This window comes from Glycine soja, chromosome 4 (assembly GCF_004193775.1).
Source record: "Glycine soja cultivar W05 chromosome 4, ASM419377v2, whole genome shotgun sequence".
Classification (NCBI taxonomy): Eukaryota; Viridiplantae; Streptophyta; class Magnoliopsida; order Fabales; family Fabaceae; genus Glycine; species Glycine soja.
This window is the reverse complement of record NC_041005.1, coordinates 44,684,092-44,709,383: the sequence shown is the minus strand read 5'-3', so window position 1 is coordinate 44,709,383 and position 25,292 is coordinate 44,684,092. Positions and strand designations below refer to the sequence as shown.

Below are 25,292 nucleotides of genomic sequence, written 5' to 3'. Positions count from 1 at the left end.
TTTGTAAACAAAGCACCAAAAAAGAAAAATAGCGAAAAGGAGTAACGCACATACAAACCGAAACCAAATCGAAGGCAAAGACATTAAACAAAAAAACAAAACAACGGCAACAACAGAACAAAATGAAAGTGGAAAACAAAAACGAAAATGATAGCCAAGCACATAAAAGTTAGAAAAGAAACGACCAAGGAGGGCCTGACACCTTCAAATCCAGTTTTGTTTTCAAACTTGAAAAAGAAAGAAAGGAAAATGACACAACAAAAACCAACGGCATTGCACAAAACCCCCAAACCACGTGCATCAGACAATAACAGAAAAACCACAAACCAAAATCCCATGAAAATGACAATAAACCCAACAAAAAGGTAGGTGCCGTGAAGAGGAGAGTAGAAATGACTTACCTCAGTTGATGCGGTTGAAGATGTGGTGCTCATTTTGTGCATGGCGTGAAAGTAGAGTTTGGACAGAGAAATGAAAAAGGATTTGCAAAAGAAAGTAGATGATAGGCCTTTCTAGAGTGTGGTATTTAATATTTGCTTCTTTCCAATGCCACACGGTTGTCAATAGATGTGATGTCAATAATTGTGAATTGAAGAGGTGCGAAGTAGATGAAGAGTTTTGTTCGAAATAGAAGCTTAAGACCGTTGGTATTGTAGCGCAGTAACCGTGTAGATTTATCTTGGGCCTGGATATGGGCATTGGGCCAACTTCTAGAATTGCTTGTTAGGATTTGGTTTTTAATGTATTGCAGAGGGGGTATGATATGGTATTTTTTAATGATATCATGTCTGAAGGATATATATGGGAATTATTTAAAACTGATTATGTCATGTTGGATAACTGGACTTTTTAAATGTAGTTTTTTTTCTGTAAAATAAGAATGATGTTGGTTTGAACGAATGAAGTATATGCAGCATGATGTGATACATTTGGACGATTGGCATGAACGATTTTTAAAAAATATTGTTTAAAGCATAATTATCATATAAGCAGTAGCATATGAACGCTAGATATTTCATCATTGAACTTCAGCAATTTAAATTTCTATATTTCGCAGAGAAATAAAGAAAATTTGTACATGTAAATGTCAAAGCAAATGTTAAGTTGTGATAAAGTGCTAAATAATATAACGTTAAGTAAATGAAATTATAAATGGAAGATATTAATGTGGTGATTAAGATTACATACCTGACAATGTAAAATTTAAGATTGTAATATATGATATCATCTTTGGTTGTATGTTAGAATGTATATGAGTAAGATAACATTTAGGAATTGATGCCAATAGATAGTACAATTTGTTGTTTGAAAATTTAGAGTTATCTTGTAAGATTTTTGAAAACCTCTTTGAAGACTACATTAGTAGTAGAAGTCATATTTTTTTGGTCTTTATCATGAATAAGAACTTTTAATCCTTGCCTTGAATTGACCCTTGATAATGCAACGTATAATTGTCCATGGCTAAAGACTGGTTTTGGCAAATAAAGTCCAACCATAGAAAGTGATTGGCCCTGAGACTTGTTAATTGTCATTGCATAAGATAGCATGATTGGAAATTGTCTTCTTAAAAGCTTGAAAAGTCATGGTGATTGTGAAGGTGACATTGACATTCTTGGGATGTAAACATTATCGCCAAGATTTTTGCTAGAAATGATTTCAGCTGCAATGACATGTTTGGCTAGTCTAGTAACTACTAATCTAGTACCATTACAGAGTCCTTACGTTTGGTCTAAGTTTCTTAGCAACATTATAGGACTATCGATTTTTAGCTTGATACGATGATTTGGCAGACCATATGTGTTTAGTGAATTGAGAAATTCAGTTGTGATTGATTGGAAATGCCAACTGTCAATGGTTTCTGACTTCTCTATATAATCAGAGCTTAAGTATTCCATTTGTTCACCTATTATATTTATTTTAGGTAGCATGCAAAGTTAAATAGAGAATAAATACTGAGTAGACCTTAGTTTTTGTAAATTTCAAATGTGCATAAATACCTGGAATCAAGGAAAGTATATAATCATTGACTTCTTCAACTGTTTCATTGGTGGAAGCTAATATTGCTCTAGATTTGAAGAATTCAGGATTACTTTGATGTTGATATAAATCTGGAAATGTTGATTTGACTATAGCATCAATGGGGTCATTATATTCAGTAATCAGTAGGTACTCAGGAATTTCAATGGTAGCATATCCATCATTTTGATTTCCAATAACTCCATCTCCAATATCTAGAATCCACTTTGCAAATTTAATAGTTTCTTGATCATCAATTGATTGAGCATTGCCTTGTAAACGCATGTTTTTGCTGAGTGTTAAGACTTCACAACAAGGCCACAGATATGATGAATTGATTGTTTCATTTATAATGTCTGAACGACTTCCTCTTGGAATGACTGGCAGAATTTGTCGGAAATCTCCACCAAATACAATAACTTTGCCTCCAAAAATTTGATTGGGATTTTTTTTTCTTTAATAATGTCTCTTAAAGTTTGATCAAGTGCTTCAAAGCAAAATTTGTGTGTCATGGGTGCTTCATCCCAAATTATTAGATTTGTCTGATTTAACAATTCTGTTAGCTGACTTCCTTGAAGTATATTGCATGTTGAGTCTTGGAAAATTGGCACAGGTATCTTAAATTTGGAATGAGCAGTCCTGCCTCCTGGCAATAACAAAGAAGCTATGCTGCTAGAAGCAACCATAATCACAATTTGATTTTTTTCCCTCAGTGAACTTGCTAATGTTCTCCATATGTATGTTTTTCCTGTACCTCCATATCCATATAGAAAAAACATGTCACCTTCATTGTTGTTGACAACTTCCATAATTTTGTGATAAATTTGTTTTTGTTCGTCTAGAATAAAAAATAAGTTGAGATTTGATAGAAATGAAGAATTAGCAGATGGAAAATTAGAAAATACAGATGGAATTTAACTTTGTTAAATGCAATTTATAATATATGAATTGGTAGATTACCTGTCATGGATAGAAAAAGATTTTCGAATTCTGATCTAGCCTCATCATTGTTGTAATTAAGTTCAGACAATATCAAGCTATTCTCTAGACACGATGCAGGATTTGCACCCTTAGGATATGGCATTGTAGGATAGTCTCTGAGTGATTTTTCGTTTGCATGCAGAAGTTTTTCAATTTCCAGTAATGTTAAATTTTTAAGTTGCTCATCATCAATGTGTAATTCTAACAAATGATAAAGGAGATAGTTAAACAATGCATATCTGTGATGTTATTCAATATAGAAAGTTACAAACTGATTAAAACTAACCTGTGTTCAGAGTTGTTTTTTTATAATGATATGCAATATCTTCAGCTAACCAATTCCATGTCTGACTCCAAACTTCTTCAGGTTTAGTAATGACACCTAATAATAGCATTAACACAAATAATTTCCTCAAATAATTAGTTGTACCCCAGTCCTTATCTTCTTTGATTGCTTCCACAAATTCTCTGTCATCTTGCAAAAAACCCATTGTGAAGCATGCTTCTCTATATGTAGGGTATAGAACATTTTCAACTGTTCTAATATCCTCAAATGAAGTAGCTCCTTTGCAAGTAGTAAGCATCATTCTTAGATAAAACAATTCACCAGTGGTTGGTGGAACCTATATTAGCCTGCCAATTGTATTGCCTTTCTTTCTAAGGTTCCATGATCTAGCCTTTTGGTTGTAGACAAATTTGGAAACAAATTGTGAATAAGTCAGATTTCTACCCTCTGAAAAACATTTGTTGCTATTCATCCAAGCTAAGAATTTTGAATTTGAAATACTTGGCTTTGACAGGATATCATCTATATCATCATCATCTTCATAAAGAACATTGTGTTGTCCTGGCAGATGAAAATGTAATTTCTCCATAGCAGGCTTTCTAGCATGTATTGGAAAACCAAAAATTCTCCAAATAGCTTCACATGGAGAAATATATCTGACATAAAAAATTCATAATTAAAAGAATTAATTAAAGAAACAATGAGTAACTTAAGTATACATCTTGAATTAATATTACCTGTAATCCACATATTCTTTAATCTCATCATTTTAACTGATAGCATTCTCAAGTGTACCATTAGCATCATGAATAACAACAGCAGTGACTCTGTCATAACCTTTGTTTATATATTTAAATAGATATTTAATGGAAGTATTTTGATTACACCATTCAATATTTATATGTGCTTGGTATTTCCTCAGCAATTTTGCATTGTAAGGTACTATATATCTATTATCAATAATAACTCCATTCTTTGAAATGGTACGACCATCATTTCTTCTACGATAGATTGGATAGTCATTTGAATCTAAAACAGTTTGAGGGTGAAACATTTTAGGGTAAAAACGGCTACACTTGCCTTCTTTCATAGATGGAGACTTAGATTGGAGAATTCCACATGGCCCATGTACCATATGATTTTGGACTAATGTATAGAGTTCAGGGTCATTTTCATGCGAAGGAATTTCTGCTGATATTATGTGGTCAATGTCATCTGAAGATGGTTATTTATTATCTGGGTGTAAGAATAGCAATAAATGCACATGAGGAAATCCTCTTTTTTGAAATTCAATTGTGTGCATATATGCAATTGTTAGCTGATTATATTAATAGTGGAACAATAATATAGAAATTCTGTATAGTTGTATTATATCAAGGAAAAATGAAAAACAATAAACAAATGTGTAACTTTAAGAAGCATATTAATGGCAAACTCACATGCGACTACTTTTCCAAGCAAGTGTTTTTTTGTTAAGTCAAAAAGCATTTGTTCATACTTCAATCTGAAAACACGTGAGATAAGATCCGGTCTATCTGTTGCTTTTAGATTCAAAGGTGCAAGTACTCTACGAATTTCAGGCCAATTTGGATTACAGGTTAAAGTAATAAAAAGATTTGGAAAACCCACATGACTGCATATTGTCATACCATAAAAGTAAAGTTGGTCCATATAACGTGGACTGCCAACAAAGGTTGATGGCAAAATCACTCTTTTTCCTTTAGAAGAGCCTTTACTGCTTCCACCATCCAATGATGTTTGTAAACTACAATACTTGTCAACTATAAGTTTTTTTTATTGTTCCTAATGTAGCTATGTCTTTCAGACTCAACCATCGTGTATGCTTCAACAATGAATTGTTGGAATAGTTTTCTAGAATGCAACAAAGTTTGTGCTTCATTTGATCTGGACGGTAGTCTATAAGCAAACCACTCTCTCATCGTTAGACGATTTCTCTTCTTTTTTCTGCTGCTAGGTGTACAACGGTGAAGTATATCAATTCTATATCCTTCTTCACCATAAGGGAAGAGTAAAGGGTATTGGAGTCCTAGATAGCAAGAGTGTAATTCATGGATTCTTTGTAATTCTCCATTTTGAGTTTCAACAATAATATCCCTTCTTGAGTCTGGATCAAAATCACCAATAATTAGAGCAGCAACTTTAGAAACATTTGGGAGATTGTATGTACGACCATCTTTCTCACGTGCAGCTATCAATCTCAATTTTACATTATCGACTTGATTATCTGCCAATCTGTCCCTGGCCATTCTAAAACTTTTTGCATGGACATTGTACTCATCCAGCATTTGACTTAAAGTTGAAACAATCTCTGGTTGAATTTCAACATGTTGACTGCAAAAAACAATATAAAAATACATCCATTCGTGTAACAAAACATGTTTTCCGAATTATAATTCTTCATATCTGATAATAAAAGAAACAAAAGAAGTACTACCTCATTGTATTAATTCTATTTTCAACTTCATTATGCATATCAAAGATATACAATTGTGAAATTTTTGGTTGCTTTCCAGGCATTGGTAACAAGCTGCCTATTCGATGACATGGTTGACCCTGAATTCTAATTGTAGGAGGTCCTCTACTTTCATTAATTGATTTGTCTAGCTTAATACCAGCAGACGTAAAGGCAAACATCATGTTGTATGTCCGTATGTTACACTGATAATTTTTACTATCACTTGCTTTACCATCAAACAGAAGTCGTTCAAGATATTTCAGTGGACTTTGTAATAACGGAAGCTCAACTTTCCCATCTCCACAACATAAGCTGAATTTTGGACCTGTTGTATTTCTATCTTTTGAAATTCTTTCATCATACCACATTTTTGCATTGCAATGTCTACATTCCATGGCCTGATCACCCAAGTCAAAATAGCCTGAAATTGTCTAATGAGATAGTGGAATTTAATTTAAAGGATATCAGTTGATATCATTAACGTTATATCAGAGCTATAATTATTACCTTCAGTATCGATTGCAGGTTCATTACTATTGGATTCGCAATTTTCATCGTCAGACAAAGAATTAGAATCAGATGCTGTAACAATTTACGTTAGATATGATAGATATAATTAAAATTTGGGCAAAAAAGTGAGTAAGGATTTTCTATCATCATACCTTGTGGAGATTCAGAATTTATATCTTCTAATGAATCAGCTGACGTGACTTAAGAATAGAGACAAATTAAGTCAAGTTGAACAGACTAATGTTTTTTTAAAAGAAAACATCTTATTTATAATTTCTCACCATGACATTGTATATCTTTCAGAGTGGAATCTATACTTGCCTCATGTGATCTGTCAGGCTGAGCCTTTTTTTTTTTTTTTTTGCAGGATACCTTTCCTATACATTCTGGCTTTATCTGAGGTACATGTATTTGCATGTGCATTCTTTTGCATGTTTGCAGTTGATATCAATGAAGTTGTTTGGTATATCAATTCACCACAACAAAGTTTTGAAATACACAGAGACGAAATTATACATCAAAGTAATTCCAAATGTTCAATTGTGTAATAAAAACAAAATTAAACATGCAAGTTGAATTAAAGTAGTTTCAAAAATCAGTCATGTAGGAATGATCAGACTCAGATGTAAAGATATTGTATATAGAGGAGTAAGTTCTGGATATAGAATTGACTATGTGATTGATCTACACTGTTAGAGGTCAAGAATTTAGAACGCAATTTACAACAAAGGATGGAATATTTTGTAAATTAATAAACAAATGTTAATTGACATCAAGCAAGAAATGCCAAATATGAATGCCGGTTTGGGGGATTAAATGTGATTAGACATTTTTATATAATGTCATCTTTCATAAAGAACATTGTGTTTGTCCTAGATGAAAATGTTAATTTCTCCATAGCAGCTTCTAGCATGTATTGGAAAACCAAAAATTCTCCAAATGCTTCACTGGAGAAATATATCTGACATAAAAAATTCTAATTAAAAGAATTAATTAAAGAACAATGAGTAACTTAAGTAATACATCTTGAATTAATATTACCTGTAATCCACATATTCTTTAATCTCATCATTTTAACTGATAGCATTGCTCCAGTGTACCATTAGCATCATGAATAGACAACAGCAGTGACTCTGTCATTAAACCTTTGTTTATATATTTAAATAGATATTTAATGAAGTATTTGATTACACCATTCAATATTTATATGTGCTTGGTATTTCCTCAGCAATTTTGCATTGTAAGGTACTATACGTATCTAATTATCAAAAATAACTCCATTCTTTGAAATGGTCAGACATCATTTCTTCTACGATAGATTGATAGTCATTTGAATCTAAAACAGTTTGAGGGTGAAACATTTTAGGGTAAAAACGGCTACACTTGCCTTCTTTCATAGATGGAGACCTTAGATTGGAGAATTCCACATGGGCCCATGTACCATTGATTTTGGACTAATGTATAGAGTTCAGGTCATTTTCATGCGAAGGAATTTCTGCTGATATTATGTGTCAATGTCATCTGAAGATGGTTATTTTTATCTGGGTGTAAGATAGCAATAAATGCAATGAGGAAATCCTCTTTTTTGAAATTCAATTGTGTGCATATATGCACATTGTTAGCTGGATATATTAATAGTTGGAACAATAATATAGAAGATTTTGAAAACCTCTTTGAAGACTACATTAGTAGTAGAAGTCATATTTTTTTGGTCTTTATCATGAATAAGAACTTTTAATCCTTGCCTTGAATTGACCCTTGATAATGCAACGTATAATTGTCCATGGCTAAAGACTGGTTTTGGCAAATAAAGTCCAACCATAGAAAGTGATTGGCCCTGAGACTTGTTAATTGTCATTGCATAAGATAGCATGATTGGAAATTGTCTTCTTAAAAGCTTGAAAAGTCATGGTGATTGTGAAGGTGACATTGACATTCTTGGGATGTAAACATTATCGCCAAGATTTTTGCTAGAAATGATTTCAGCTGCAATGACATGTTTGGCTAGTCTAGTAACTACTAATCTAGTACCATTACAGAGTCCTTACGTTTGGTCTAAGTTTCTTAGCAACATTATAGGACTATCGATTTTTAGCTTGATACGATGATTTGGCAGACCATATGTGTTTAGTGAATTGAGAAATTCAGTTGTGATTGATTGGAAATGCCAACTGTCAATGGTTTCTGACTTCTCTATATAATCAGAGCTTAAGTATTCCATTTGTTCACCTATTATATTTATTTTAGGTAGCATGCAAAGTTAAATAGAGAATAAATACTGAGTAGACCTTAGTTTTTGTAAATTTCAAATGTGCATAAATACCTGGAATCAAGGAAAGTATATAATCATTGACTTCTTCAACTGTTTCATTGGTGGAAGCTAATATTGCTCTAGATTTGAAGAATTCAGGATTACTTTGATGTTGATATAAATCTGGAAATGTTGATTTGACTATAGCATCAATGGGGTCATTATATTCAGTAATCAGTAGGTACTCAGGAATTTCAATGGTAGCATATCCATCATTTTGATTTCCAATAACTCCATCTCCAATATCTAGAATCCACTTTGCAAATTTAATAGTTTCTTGATCATCAATTGATTGAGCATTGCCTTGTAAACGCATGTTTTTGCTGAGTGTTAAGACTTCACAACAAGGCCACAGATATGATGAATTGATTGTTTCATTTATAATGTCTGAACGACTTCCTCTTGGAATGACTGGCAGAATTTGTCGGAAATCTCCACCAAATACAATAACTTTGCCTCCAAAAATTTGATTGGGATTTTTTTTTCTTTAATAATGTCTCTTAAAGTTTGATCAAGTGCTTCAAAGCAAAATTTGTGTGTCATGGGTGCTTCATCCCAAATTATTAGATTTGTCTGATTTAACAATTCTGTTAGCTGACTTCCTTGAAGTATATTGCATGTTGAGTCTTGGAAAATTGGCACAGGTATCTTAAATTTGGAATGAGCAGTCCTGCCTCCTGGCAATAACAAAGAAGCTATGCTGCTAGAAGCAACCATAATCACAATTTGATTTTTTTCCCTCAGTGAACTTGCTAATGTTCTCCATATGTATGTTTTTCCTGTACCTCCATATCCATATAGAAAAAACATGTCACCTTCATTGTTGTTGACAACTTCCATAATTTTGTGATAAATTTGTTTTTGTTCGTCTAGAATAAAAAATAAGTTGAGATTTGATAGAAATGAAGAATTAGCAGATGGAAAATTAGAAAATACAGATGGAATTTAACTTTGTTAAATGCAATTTATAATATATGAATTGGTAGATTACCTGTCATGGATAGAAAAAGATTTTCGAATTCTGATCTAGCCTCATCATTGTTGTAATTAAGTTCAGACAATATCAAGCTATTCTCTAGACACGATGCAGGATTTGCACCCTTAGGATATGGCATTGTAGGATAGTCTCTGAGTGATTTTTCGTTTGCATGCAGAAGTTTTTCAATTTCCAGTAATGTTAAATTTTTAAGTTGCTCATCATCAATGTGTAATTCTAACAAATGATAAAGGAGATAGTTAAACAATGCATATCTGTGATGTTATTCAATATAGAAAGTTACAAACTGATTAAAACTAACCTGTGTTCAGAGTTGTTTTTTTATAATGATATGCAATATCTTCAGCTAACCAATTCCATGTCTGACTCCAAACTTCTTCAGGTTTAGTAATGACACCTAATAATAGCATTAACACAAATAATTTCCTCAAATAATTAGTTGTACCCCAGTCCTTATCTTCTTTGATTGCTTCCACAAATTCTCTGTCATCTTGCAAAAAACCCATTGTGAAGCATGCTTCTCTATATGTAGGGTATAGAACATTTTCAACTGTTCTAATATCCTCAAATGAAGTAGCTCCTTTGCAAGTAGTAAGCATCATTCTTAGATAAAACAATTCACCAGTGGTTGGTGGAACCTATATTAGCCTGCCAATTGTATTGCCTTTCTTTCTAAGGTTCCATGATCTAGCCTTTTGGTTGTAGACAAATTTGGAAACAAATTGTGAATAAGTCAGATTTCTACCCTCTGAAAAACATTTGTTGCTATTCATCCAAGCTAAGAATTTTGAATTTGAAATACTTGGCTTTGACAGGATATCATCTATATCATCATCATCTTCATAAAGAACATTGTGTTGTCCTGGCAGATGAAAATGTAATTTCTCCATAGCAGGCTTTCTAGCATGTATTGGAAAACCAAAAATTCTCCAAATAGCTTCACATGGAGAAATATATCTGACATAAAAAATTCATAATTAAAAGAATTAATTAAAGAAACAATGAGTAACTTAAGTATACATCTTGAATTAATATTACCTGTAATCCACATATTCTTTAATCTCATCATTTTAACTGATAGCATTCTCAAGTGTACCATTAGCATCATGAATAACAACAGCAGTGACTCTGTCATAACCTTTGTTTATATATTTAAATAGATATTTAATGGAAGTATTTTGATTACACCATTCAATATTTATATGTGCTTGGTATTTCCTCAGCAATTTTGCATTGTAAGGTACTATATATCTATTATCAATAATAACTCCATTCTTTGAAATGGTACGACCATCATTTCTTCTACGATAGATTGGATAGTCATTTGAATCTAAAACAGTTTGAGGGTGAAACATTTTAGGGTAAAAACGGCTACACTTGCCTTCTTTCATAGATGGAGACTTAGATTGGAGAATTCCACATGGCCCATGTACCATATGATTTTGGACTAATGTATAGAGTTCAGGGTCATTTTCATGCGAAGGAATTTCTGCTGATATTATGTGGTCAATGTCATCTGAAGATGGTTATTTATTATCTGGGTGTAAGAATAGCAATAAATGCACATGAGGAAATCCTCTTTTTTGAAATTCAATTGTGTGCATATATGCAATTGTTAGCTGATTATATTAATAGTGGAACAATAATATAGAAATTCTGTATAGTTGTATTATATCAAGGAAAAATGAAAAACAATAAACAAATGTGTAACTTTAAGAAGCATATTAATGGCAAACTCACATGCGACTACTTTTCCAAGCAAGTGTTTTTTTGTTAAGTCAAAAAGCATTTGTTCATACTTCAATCTGAAAACACGTGAGATAAGATCCGGTCTATCTGTTGCTTTTAGATTCAAAGGTGCAAGTACTCTACGAATTTCAGGCCAATTTGGATTACAGGTTAAAGTAATAAAAAGATTTGGAAAACCCACATGACTGCATATTGTCATACCATAAAAGTAAAGTTGGTCCATATAACGTGGACTGCCAACAAAGGTTGATGGCAAAATCACTCTTTTTCCTTTAGAAGAGCCTTTACTGCTTCCACCATCCAATGATGTTTGTAAACTACAATACTTGTCAACTATAAGTTTTTTTTATTGTTCCTAATGTAGCTATGTCTTTCAGACTCAACCATCGTGTATGCTTCAACAATGAATTGTTGGAATAGTTTTCTAGAATGCAACAAAGTTTGTGCTTCATTTGATCTGGACGGTAGTCTATAAGCAAACCACTCTCTCATCGTTAGACGATTTCTCTTCTTTTTTCTGCTGCTAGGTGTACAACGGTGAAGTATATCAATTCTATATCCTTCTTCACCATAAGGGAAGAGTAAAGGGTATTGGAGTCCTAGATAGCAAGAGTGTAATTCATGGATTCTTTGTAATTCTCCATTTTGAGTTTCAACAATAATATCCCTTCTTGAGTCTGGATCAAAATCACCAATAATTAGAGCAGCAACTTTAGAAACATTTGGGAGATTGTATGTACGACCATCTTTCTCACGTGCAGCTATCAATCTCAATTTTACATTATCGACTTGATTATCTGCCAATCTGTCCCTGGCCATTCTAAAACTTTTTGCATGGACATTGTACTCATCCAGCATTTGACTTAAAGTTGAAACAATCTCTGGTTGAATTTCAACATGTTGACTGCAAAAAACAATATAAAAATACATCCATTCGTGTAACAAAACATGTTTTCCGAATTATAATTCTTCATATCTGATAATAAAAGAAACAAAAGAAGTACTACCTCATTGTATTAATTCTATTTTCAACTTCATTATGCATATCAAAGATATACAATTGTGAAATTTTTGGTTGCTTTCCAGGCATTGGTAACAAGCTGCCTATTCGATGACATGGTTGACCCTGAATTCTAATTGTAGGAGGTCCTCTACTTTCATTAATTGATTTGTCTAGCTTAATACCAGCAGACGTAAAGGCAAACATCATGTTGTATGTCCGTATGTTACACTGATAATTTTTACTATCACTTGCTTTACCATCAAACAGAAGTCGTTCAAGATATTTCAGTGGACTTTGTAATAACGGAAGCTCAACTTTCCCATCTCCACAACATAAGCTGAATTTTGGACCTGTTGTATTTCTATCTTTTGAAATTCTTTCATCATACCACATTTTTGCATTGCAATGTCTACATTCCATGGCCTGATCACCCAAGTCAAAATAGCCTGAAATTGTCTAATGAGATAGTGGAATTTAATTTAAAGGATATCAGTTGATATCATTAACGTTATATCAGAGCTATAATTATTACCTTCAGTATCGATTGCAGGTTCATTACTATTGGATTCGCAATTTTCATCGTCAGACAAAGAATTAGAATCAGATGCTGTAACAATTTACGTTAGATATGATAGATATAATTAAAATTTGGGCAAAAAAGTGAGTAAGGATTTTCTATCATCATACCTTGTGGAGATTCAGAATTTATATCTTCTAATGAATCAGCTGACGTGACTTAAGAATAGAGACAAATTAAGTCAAGTTGAACAGACTAATGTTTTTTTAAAAGAAAACATCTTATTTATAATTTCTCACCATGACATTGTATATCTTTCAGAGTGGAATCTATACTTGCCTCATGTGATCTGTCAGGCTGAGCCTTTTTTTTTTTTTTTTTTGCAGGATACCTTTCCTATACATTCTGGCTTTATCTGAGGTACATGTATTTGCATGTGCATTCTTTTGCATGTTTGCAGTTGATATCAATGAAGTTGTTTGGTATATCAATTCACCACAACAAAGTTTTGAAATACACAGAGACGAAATTATACATCAAAGTAATTCCAAATGTTCAATTGTGTAATAAAAACAAAATTAAACATGCAAGTTGAATTAAAGTAGTTTCAAAAATCAGTCATGTAGGAATGATCAGACTCAGATGTAAAGATATTGTATATAGAGGAGTAAGTTCTGGATATAGAATTGACTATGTGATTGATCTACACTGTTAGAGGTCAAGAATTTAGAACGCAATTTACAACAAAGGATGGAATATTTTGTAAATTAATAAACAAATGTTAATTGACATCAAGCAAGAAATGCCAAATATGAAATGCCGGTTTGGGGGATTAAATGTGATTAGACATTTTTATATAATGGATTTCATAATTAATGAACAGATTTATTTTGACATCCAAAATTACAGCTAAAGATTCATGTGTAAATTTTAATAAACAAATCTTAATTGACATAAAGCAAGAGATGACAAATATCAAATATGCATTTGCAAGATTAAATGTGATTAGACATTTTGGCAGTTATCATTGTAATAAAAAAGAAAATTGAACATCAAATTGAAATTGTAACACAAAACGACAACTAAAGATGCAGGGTAAAGAATGATACAAAATAAAATTTAGCATTAAATTGAAATTACAACACAAAACTACAACTAAAGATGCAGGGTAGAGAAAACATTGATATTGAACGTTGTCCAATCTCTCTTTGATTGATCAATGTGTCATATTTACAATTCTCATCTCTAATAGAATCGAAATAATCATTGCCTTGAATCTCTCCTCACTTAGTACTGATTATACTAAATTTCCAAATTAGTTGTGCAATAGCAATTTCCTATTTTACTGATTCTAATGACTTATCATTAATATTTGAGTAGTCAAAAAACTGAGTTTTTAATTACTAAATGTCAACTTATATTTTAGTTCATGTGTAATTCCTTAAAAAAAAAACCTTAATTCATGAGTTATCTGGACTTGTTAACATTTATCAGCATTCTTGTATTGAATCGAAATAATCCTTGTATTCAATCTGTCTTTATCAGTTATCTTGACTCGTTAACATTCATCAGCATCCTTGTATTGAATCGAAACAATGCTTGTATTCAATGTCTCTTTGATTACCACTGAGCAGAGGACAAAAAATTAATTCATCAGCTAACTTGAATTGATTACATTCATTAAGATTTTGACAACAACAATCCACAGATTGGAATTTCATCACAGGGTTAACAAATAGATTAATGCAAAGTCCCAAAAAACTATTGTTTCATTTAATCAAAGAGGGAAAAACCAATTTTGTTTGCAACTACAAAATCTATTTAACGAAAATTAATGTTCCAACAACGTCCTCCATGCAAAGAGTTTAAAAATCACAAAAACTGCGACGGGGTAAATATTACAATTTGACCATACGATCATAAAAAAACATCCAAGGCAACATGTCAACAACATAATTCATTCAGGCTGAGAATGCTTGGCTAATTTGTTCGAGGAAACTTCAGCAAGTTAAATCTGAAAGTTTTTTCGCTCATTATCCAACTCATCAGAAGATACGCGCTTAGTTGGTGTCAATGGAATCCTGAGAAGAGGGTCATGATCCCCGATAACAGACACAGATTGCTGCATAAAGTATTAATTGATCAGTAAGCTAAATTTTGTTGACATCATCCAAAAATACACCAGCAAAAACACACAACGACAACCCCAACTTACAGATTCAAGCTCTATAGGCTCACTTGAGCCAAGCATTGACCGATCATGATCAGCGGTAATAGACACAAATTGCTGCATAAAATATTGATTGATGAGTCAGCTAAATTTTGTTGCCATCATTGCAACATACACCAAGAAAAATAGAGAAAGACAATGTTAGCTCACAGATTCAAGCTCTGTAGGATCGGTCAACTCAAGTATTGAATTCTCGATCTTGCAACATGGCTACATGACATATGAATCGACAGTTAAAAAACAAATGGAATATATGCATACACTCACAATAACTAAAATAGATTTGACAAAACACAACCTCACTATCGGGAATCATATCTAGCACAACATTGATCAAGTCTAATTCATCTGAATATTTAAGAACAACAGAATTCTTGAACCTTGGTTGCACCTTCACTTTGAATGCAAGGAAACAACCCAATAGCCTATCTAGTGCTTGAGGAGAGGCATTTAAATCAACATCCCCATCCTTGCGCAGAAAAAGAAGAATGAAAATCGATAGCAAGGTAACAAATGTTTAGTGTAAATTAAAAAACATTGCATGACAATACAATAACATACTTCTATTTTGAGCCTGTTGACTTCATCCGCTGACTGACCAATTAACTGTGCACATTCACGATACCAGATCAAAAATTTGGTTTGTTCACCCTTGTGATTAACCATCACCTCAACCTGATACCTGCCAATATAGATACCTGCATAAGAAAAAGTAGTTGATGAACGTCATACTAATTAAACAGTGAATCAATCACCTTAGTACAGGTTGATCATTCTCTTTGCCACATGGACATGTGAACGGCACAGTTTGCATGTCATCTTTTTTATAACATTGACCACAAGCCGGATAGCACCATGAATAGTTGTCCTTCACTACAGTAACACAAACAAACTCCTGTTTGAAGAAACTGACATTAGATTTTCTACAAAGAAAAGCTACAAATGAATAAGAATATCACCTCTGAACTGGCATTAATCTGAGAGATATTTTTTACTTCAGTCTTTGACAGAAACGCATCTTTTGATGATAATTGAGATGACCCTGAAACCTGTGAACTCCCTTGTCCAATAGGCGCCAAAATTAAATTGATCTAACCTCGATCCCTAAATCTAAAAGGCTATAATAATACAACAAATGCAAAAGCCCAGCAAACATTACTTACATATTTAACAATTTGAAATTACAATCACATAAGTAACACATTGCCAAAATACCTCTCTCTAAATTCTTGAATTTCCAGCACGAGGTCATTGATCATGAGTTTAGACGCCTTGAAAGAATTACTGACTGATGCCGGATATGATCCTACATATTAGACCCAAAAAAAATATAATCTAGTAAGCATGGAAATTGAGAAATCTAACATTACACTGACCCTGAACTTCCTTAATCCTAGCATGAGTCAAGAGAATAACGATCGGCCTTTCATCTTCAATATCATTCAAATAAGACAAAAACTGTAAGCAGTAATTTTCCCAGAGTGTACAGGATAGCACCTGTCCACTATCAGAAGGAAACAACAATTAATGTATCAGTATATCAACAGCTAATCATCATCAGATACAAACAACAATCACACACACTTAAATTAAATTGTAAAAGATAACCTCAAATCCTTTAAATTCAAAACAACCCTCCTATTTTTGGATGACACATATCAGAATACCACTTCATCAACCACGCCAATAACATCTAAAACAACCACAAGGTAATCGTATCTTACTTGAAAACCCATAAGCAAGTCAATCAAAATTAATCCACAAATTGCAAACAACGATCTTACCAACCAAGAGTCCAATTTTAAAATGACCAGCAATGACAGTGGAAAAATCAACAAATCTGAATTTTCTAAAAGGTAACTGTTCCATATCACATTGCCTAACAACAGTAACTCCAGTAAAACATAATTTATATTCATGATCACAAACTCTGAATTTCCCATCATTCTTGATAACTTTAAAATTATGCATCACATAAGTCAAATTTTCTTTCAAATCAGCCTTGCGAGACTTCAGTTGATCCTGCTTGCAAACAACATGGATTTCATCTCCCTACAATATAGAAAGCATATAAATACATCATTGAATGGCCAATAATATAATAACATAATTTATAATTTTAAAAAACCGCCAAAAACTTACATCAGAATCAACAACCACCATTTTGGCTTGTTTAGTCTTTCCGGGAATCCCAATGAACCAAAGATCAGTGATCCTTACAGAAAGCTTAAGAGCTTCCCTTGATCCATCTATCAATTTTATTTTATCAGCAACACGTGCCATAACTTTATAATCGCAAACCCTGAACAACAACTCCAAGAAAAACAGAACATCAGTTAAAAACCAAGCATATAGTCAAACGGCGAAAAAACTAAACTACCACCTCAACCACTGCAAACCAAAGCTAACAGCCTGTCACCAACAAAACAAAGAAGAAAATTCACAAAACACACATAAGACCACAATAAACTCCATATAAATCAGTAAAAATAAACATGTGGACAAAACATCTGCCCATGTGACTAAACAGAATTAACATATAAGAATCCATTAACACCAAAGTTAACAAACCATACAAAAAACAACCATCCTCAAGTTAAACCTCAACTTCTCTCAGCCAAACCCAAACTTGGGTACAAAAGTATAATTTTCATTTGTCACACTCAAAACTAATAGCCAAACAAAGGCAAACTGTAAAACAAACTACTCAACCAAAGAATCCACAACATGAATATTACCTTAGCTTCTCCCGATCAAACTCAGCAAAACTAAACTGCAAAACAAAATTGTCAACCAAAGAAAAACTATAAAATCACAGCCACGCACAATAGAAAAATTAGACAAAGACATTCAACAAAAAAAACATTACCTTTTGTTCTCACAACCAACCGAACACCAGAGCTAAACCAAACTGGGAAACAAAAAGGAAAATCACAGCCATGCACAACATAAAAGTTAGAAAACAAACGACCAAACAAACAAACAGTTTTCCTCTGAAACTTGAAAATGAAACAAACTGTAAAACAAACCTCTCAAGCAAAAAATGTACAACATGAACATTACCTTAGCTTCTCCCAATCAACCTCAGCAAAACTAAACTGCAAAACAAACTTCTCAACCAAAGAAAAAATGTAAAATCACAGTCATGTACAATAGAAAAATTAGACAAATACATTCAACAAAAAAACATTACCTTTTCTTCTCACAACCAATCGAACAACAGAGCTAAACCAAATTGGGAAACAAATGAAAATGACACAACAACAACCAACGACATTGCACAAAACCCCCCAAACCACGTGCCCAATCAAAGAGTGGAAGCTAGCTTAGCCATTAAACACATGGCACAAAAATTCCTTGCTAATCAAAAAATTAACATGTAAACCACTTGCTTAACACGTAAACCACTTGCTGATCAAAAAATTAACACGTAAAGCACCCACATGTAGAAGCTCAGGACAAACCAAAAACCCATCAAAATGACAATAAACCCAGCGACAGGGACAAGTGCCAATTTTCTAAGAAGGGTCACACTAGTAATTTTCCTATGCTTCTCTTTTATAATATAGGAGCCATGCACAACATAAAAGTAGAAAACAAACGACCAACCAAACAAACAGTTTTGCTCTCAAACTAAAAACTGAAACAAACGAAAATGACACAACAACGACCAACACCATTCTGCAAAACACCCAAACCACCTGTCCAATCAAACAATGCAAGCTAGCTTATCCATTAGACACATGGCACAACAGTTCCTTTTTGAGGGAAAAAACAAACACGTAAACCACAAACGTGTTGCACCCAAAGAAGAAAACAAAAGGACAACAAAATCAGAACAAACCCAGCAAAAGCCAAATGAAAGCTAAAACACACATGCACAACATAAACATTACATTTTCTTCTCACAGTCAAACCCAGCAATGGAGGAAAAGCAAACCCCAAAAGAAACTTGTCAACCAAAGAAAAACTGTAAAATCACAGCCATGCACAATATAAAAGTTAGTAAACAAAGCACCAAAGAAGAAAAACAGCGAAAAAGACTAACACACATACAAACTGAAACCAAACCGAACGCAAAGACATTAAACAAAAAAATAGAACAACCCCAACAACAGAACAAAACCAAACTGGAAAACAAAAATGAAAATCACAGATATACAAATAAAAGTTCGAAAAGAAACGACTAAGGTAGAGCCTCACACCTTCAAATCCAGTTTTGCTTTCAAACTTGAAAAATAAACAAATGAAAATGTCACAACAAAAAAACAGAACAACCCCAACAACAAAACAAAACCAAACTGGAAAACTAAAACGAAAATCACAACCATGCACCTAAAAGTTAGAAAAGAAACGACCAAGGCCGAGCCTCACACCTTCAAATCCAGTTTTGCTTTCAAACTTGAAAAAGAAACAAACCAAAATGACACAACAACAACCAACAGGATTGCACAAAACCCCCAAACCACGTGCCTAATCAAAGAGTGGAAGCTACCTTAGCCATCAGACACATGGCACAAAAATTCCTTGTTGATCAAAACAATTAACACGTAAACCACTTGCTTAACACGTAAACCACTTGCTGATAAAAAAATCAACATGTAAAGCACCCACGTGTAGAAGCTCAGGACAAACCAAAAACACATCAAAATGACAATCAACCCAACAAAAGGGACAGGTGCCAATTTTTTAAGAAGGGTCACACTAGTAATTTTCCTAGGGTTCTCTTTTATAATATAGAATATAGATTGAATTATTTATTTAATATTTTAATTATTATATCTCAAAACAAATTATTCAATAACTTTTTAGTTATACAACTATACTATTTAATAAAAAAAATCAACCTAAAATTACCCTAATAAATTGTTTACCCTATGTATCACCCAAGTTAAAAACTAGTTTCTATAAAATATTAAATTTATAAAACATTTTAGAAATTAATTTCTAGTTGTGATAGAATTTTGACACATCTAAAAGCTTGCATTCATCCAAAGGTGAATCCTAAGGTCGTAACAACTCAAACAAAAAGGAAAAATAATGAAAAATCAAGTGTATGTGAAAGAAACTATGAACCAAAGAAGGAAGAAATACTTTCTAGGAAAATGTGTGGTTGAGAGTTGAGAGGAATCAAATAATGATAAGAATTTTCTCAGGAAAACATGTTATGGTTTTTTAAACAAACTTCTGGAAAATTGAGTTTTTGAAATGTGTTAAAATTTTAATACTTTTGAAAAATAAATTCTAAAATACATTAAATATATTTCAAAACCTAATTTTTGAAACATCTACTAATAAACAAATTTGAATTCTGATACTTAATTTTCAAAAAAGTAAATTGGAAAAAGAATACAAAAAGAAATTCCGTTTTATTTATTCCTAGGCTTATCAAAGTCTATTTGGCATTAGGTTTGCGTCTTGGGTTTATTCATGAAGTTTGTGCCCTTGGATTCGTCAATGACCCACCAAGTCTGAGCATTACTATTTGCTCCCCCACATTGCTATTAAAATCCCCCACCTTTTCAGAAATTTATTTATTTATTTACTAAAATTGTGTGGACATTTGACACCCCACTACACAACATAATAAGTTTTCATTGTGTATCTCAATAAGATTTTGTCGAGATATATAACAACGGAACCATATTTCTATTGTATATCTAGATAAGAGTTTTCATTGTATATTGTTTTCGCTATGTATCTTGACAAGGTTTTTATCAAGATACACAATAAAAATAACACAATCAAAAACTTATTTTTATTGTGTGTGGGAGGTTTCAAATGTTAGAGGTATTTTTGTCAAAAACAAATTTGAAAAGATGGAGGGGGGGTTAACAACAAATATGACTTTTCATTGTATATTGTTTTTGTTATGTATCTTGACAAGGTTTTTATCAAGATACACAATAAAAAACTTATTTTTATTGTGTGTGGGAGGTTTCAAATGTTAGAGGTATTTTTGTCAAAAACAAATTTGAAAAGATGGAGGGGGTTAATAGCTATCACAATCAGAGAGTGAAAAACACTAATCCTTTAATTAGAGTTTTTGTTAAGCGATTAAAATATTAACTTTAACAATCGTTATGTTATGTTGAATGATTATCCTTATAATTTTGTTTATTTATAACTTGAGTTTTGACGAATCAATGTTATGTTTGTTTTTAATATTATGTGTGTGCTTTTAATATTAAGTTTGAATCATTTAAGAATAAATTTTTACTTTAATTATAGTAATTGTTTTAATTAAATTTCTATTGATTTATTATTATTAATTTTATATATAAGTAAAGTAAGAATCATAAGTATGGGGTATGAGTATATAAGTATCCATCAAAGTACAAAAAATGAGAATTAAAATTGTTATCCGTATAAATATGAGATCCGAAACGAATATTATTTTTAAACATAAATATAAAGACAAGTATTATAAAACCCTATCCAAATCTTATCCATTGTCATCCCAATTAGCTAATTGGTCTAAGAGGAATTCAACTTAAATGAATGGTTTTATGCTTGCTAGAATTCAACTTTTTAATCGTCTGATTTATAGTTTAAGTCATCATCCACAAAAGGTGGAAATCAGATTCTTACAAAGAACACCTCTTTGAATTATAAAGTAAGAGAAAAATATTAGTAAAAAAAATAATTTAAAAAGACTAAATTGAATTGAAAAGAAAAATGGTTAGAAGATCAAACTAAACATAGAAGATGAAAAACATAACCTTACCTATTTCATTATTGTTATTTAGTCTCCGTGGGACTCATTATCTTTTATAATTAGTTGACGACTATACTTATCTTTAGAAATGTTTGTATAACCAAAAATGTAATTTTAAATGACTGAGGAATTAAATTAATGTTTCTTCGAAAAGTTAAAGTAATTATACCTTTCTAGAGAAAGAAAATATTTTTTTGCGTAATTATAATGTCAATTAATATATACTTGCTCTTATGATTTCGTCCTTCTCTTTTTATTTTTTTTGACAAATTATGCTTTCGTGCTTCTAAAAATAAAAAAGGTAATAAGATTCTCATAAAAGGTCACGGGCGTACTAGTACTAGGTTGTACCTACTGCTGCCTCTTTTATGCTTTATCGGGTTTGTGCCCTATCAATTTTTTTCTACAATCCAGTACATTCCACTTTTGTTTTTTTATTTTTTGTGGGTGTGTGTCTGTGGGGGGTGGGGTGGTTTACATTGCCCACCTTGCAAATTTTAGTAATCTAACAGTTTTGATTTGAGAGTAAAAATCTATGTGTATTATTTCCTCTTATAAATGTAAATAATTAATTTATAAAATATATAAAGAACTAAATGATTTAAGTAATTGTAGTATTTAATGATATTACTACACATTAAAATTTATAATGTTAATAGGTCAATAAATATATTTACTTACATAAAGAACGAGTAAGCATTTCGTTAATAGATTTCACCGTAAAATTAAGAGTAAAAAAGAGAATAACAATTAATACATCTAAAATCAAGTATTTCTTATAGTTAAGACAAAAATGGACTAATTTGTTTCTTATATAAAAGATAATTGTTTCAAATTTAAATTATGAGTATGTAATTTACTTTAAAACACTAAGAGAGTATTTGCCCACTCATAGTGGTTTTATTTATCATTAAGCACATGGATGAACTAGCGTGATGTTATTTAAGCTTAACCAGGTGTCTCGAGGTCAAATCTTGAGTATGTAGCCGTGTTAAATACTTAGAAGAAGAACTTTGTACTACCTTATTAGAATAGGATGGTCTCCTGTGAAAGATAACCATGGTCTAGATAAAAAGAAAATAGTGATTTATTTAACTCGAGCATAATTGTCTCAAGTGCACAATACTTGATACTAGTGGTATATAAAAAAAGGATAAATAATCATTTTAGTTCCTAAATGTGTAAATCAATAATAATTTAATTCCTAAAAGAATGTAAACAAAGTATGATAGTTACGTCTCACATACAACTTAATGACAAATTTATCTTTAAATTTTATAACTTAATCTCAAATTGATCTTTAAAAAATACAAGTTAATATCAAATTGACCCTTAAGTATTATAGAATAATTATAAGATAGTCTCACAAAACTAATGACATAACATAATTATCTCACTTTTTACAGATTCAGGGTCTAAATCTAAATTTTCGTTATTTCATGTAAATTATTATTGGTGCATATATTTAGGATTCAAAATAATCGTTTAAAAAAAATTATGGGGGAAAGTATAAAACTATGATATAATTAACACAAAAATAATGACTTGTTGCTTTAGAAAATTATGGTGAGTGTAACTCACCAATGTAACTAACATGCACTAATTTCACTTTCTTATGAAAAAAGATGGTAAACTTTGTGCATTTGTTTTAAAATTTTTAAATAATAGAGCATCCATCCTTTTCTTTTATAATCCACCTTCCACCTTTCATCTTTTTTTTTTTTTTTACTTTTTAGAGGTTTAAATGTAATTTTGATTCTTTTATTTCTCAAAATTTATTATTTAAAATAGATATTTAGTTATCATATTTTTAAAATTCACAACTTTAGTTCCTTATTTTAAAATAGAGATATTTAACTTTTCAGTTTTATAAATTTTGTGACTTTGATCATTCTAAGACATTGATAAGTAAACAGATAACCTTATGTAGTCCAAATTTAGTCATGTCACATAAGATTATTTATTTAATTTACATCATAATCAATATTAATTCCTTAACTGTCAATACTTTCACTTTGACATAAAGTAGGTATTGTGTAGTAAATGAAAAAAAAAATCTAATTAATTACATAGGTAAAAGCTATATTAGAAAGTTACGCAATATATCTTAAGAAATTTAAAATATTAATTATATTTTTTTAATACCTGTTTCAAAATCTTAATTGTTGTATAAAATGGAATGAAGAGAATACTATTGGAGGTACTTAAGAAAAAAATATTCACAATAATTAAAAAATTATTTAATATTATTTAATTTTTCTAGTCTAAAAAAGAAAATTAATCCATATTCTAAAGTACCCTTGACATTTACATGCATAGAAAAAAAAAGATTGTTAATAATAAAACTAAAATCTCTAATTAAATGAAGAGTATATAAGAAGATATGATTAAATAAGAAAGATCCCATTAAAATTTATTTATATTTTTGTTCAACTTATATATATATTTTTCATATTTTTTAGTAAAGAGAGAGAGTAATATTATTGTTTATTTAACTTTGATTTGGTGATGATTTTCTATCAGATGCCATGAAATACGAACCTGAATTTTGTGGTCCTATTCCTATTCGTTGATCTATGCAACCAGAAAAATATTTCCCATGCATTGGACAAAGGAAAATGAAGAATGCATTGGACAAAGGAAAATGAAGATTAGACCTTGAAACTACCACCTTTATGACTTGAAAAGTCTCTCATTTGAAGTCCATACACAATGGAGTATCGAAACCCTAAACTGCAACAGAAAAAGAGAGGTGGGGCAGTGATGTCAATTGCTAAAGGGTCCAAATAATTAAACGGTGCCAACCCTGGATTTGCATTTGCCCACCTCTTTTGAAGGGCAAAGAAAGTGGGACATGGTGTTCTCGACATTTATTTTTCGGAGAGATCGATCTAGTGATCTACTTAAATATAAGAATGATCAATAATTGAATAATGGAATTGAAGTACAAAATCAAACCAGGGATTTATAATGTTCTATTATGGTGATAATAATTAATAATAATCATTGGGGGTACAAAATCAAATGGTCTTTCGATGGTGTAAAGTTTAAACTCAGTTGCCCTATTATTGCACCATAATAATGTTTATTAAAAGCAAACGAGAATTTTAAAGTAGGGTTTCGTTTTCAAGTGTCAAAGTAGACCCACATAGGGTTATTAGAATATAATTCTCCGCATCCAATCAAAATTACAAACCAAATGAAAATATAAGATTAAGTTAATGGTGAAAGAAAATAAAAAAAAGGAAAAGGAGAAAAGTTATAGATGTAATTTTTTTCAACTGACATTTCTAAAAAACATAAATACTAACAACACATTCTTAGATATATTATTTTAAACACATTCTTTTTTTTAGTTTCTAATAAATTTCAACAAGCATCCATAGCATTATTGTTCCGCAACTGCACGCGGGGACGCCCTAGTTATTCCCTTCACATGCTATCATAGTCCTCACTCAATGCGCTGCCATTCCCTCTCACGGATTCAGAGCACAAGTA

The 25,292-nt window shown here is 31.5% G+C and overlaps 1 protein-coding gene and 2 pseudogenes across 1 annotated transcript; all 3 read right to left on the bottom strand.

Moving 5' to 3' along the window:
• Nucleotides 1-1,319: 1,319 nt before the first annotated feature.
• Nucleotides 1,320-6,654, bottom strand: LOC114410867 (annotated as a pseudogene).
• A 1,233-nt stretch (nucleotides 6,655-7,887) lies between these two features.
• On the bottom strand, nucleotides 7,888-13,250 carry LOC114410866 (annotated as a pseudogene).
• Nucleotides 13,251-14,854: 1,604 nt separating this feature from the next.
• Nucleotides 14,855-24,664, bottom strand: LOC114410865. The gene is made up of 12 exons (XM_028374779.1): nucleotides 24,452-24,664; nucleotides 17,815-17,849; nucleotides 17,219-17,378; nucleotides 16,865-17,128; nucleotides 16,453-16,534; nucleotides 16,292-16,382; nucleotides 15,832-15,999; nucleotides 15,638-15,758; nucleotides 15,375-15,545; nucleotides 15,227-15,286; nucleotides 15,062-15,133; nucleotides 14,855-14,968 (listed from the first exon to the last, which is right to left on the bottom strand). The coding sequence occupies exons 1-12, from the start codon at nucleotides 24,662-24,664 to the stop codon at nucleotides 14,855-14,857; spliced, it is 1,551 nt and encodes a 516-aa protein (XP_028230580.1).
• Nucleotides 24,665-25,292: the final 628 nt, after the last annotated feature.

Excerpts from the sequence above, each read along its gene's own strand:
- LOC114410865 (XM_028374779.1), bottom strand. The coding sequence starts at position 24,664 with ATGTCGAGAACACCATGTCCCACTTTCTTTGCCCTTCAAAAGAGGTGG. Across the intron at positions 17,850-24,451 it reads ATAAAGGTGGTAGTTTCAAG|TTTAGTTTTGCTGAGTTTGA; the intron begins GTCTAATCTTCA and ends TTTGTTTTGCAG. Across the intron at positions 15,287-15,374 it reads ATATGATTCCCGATAGTGAG|CCATGTTGCAAGATCGAGAA; the intron begins GTTGTGTTTTGT and ends TATGTCATGTAG.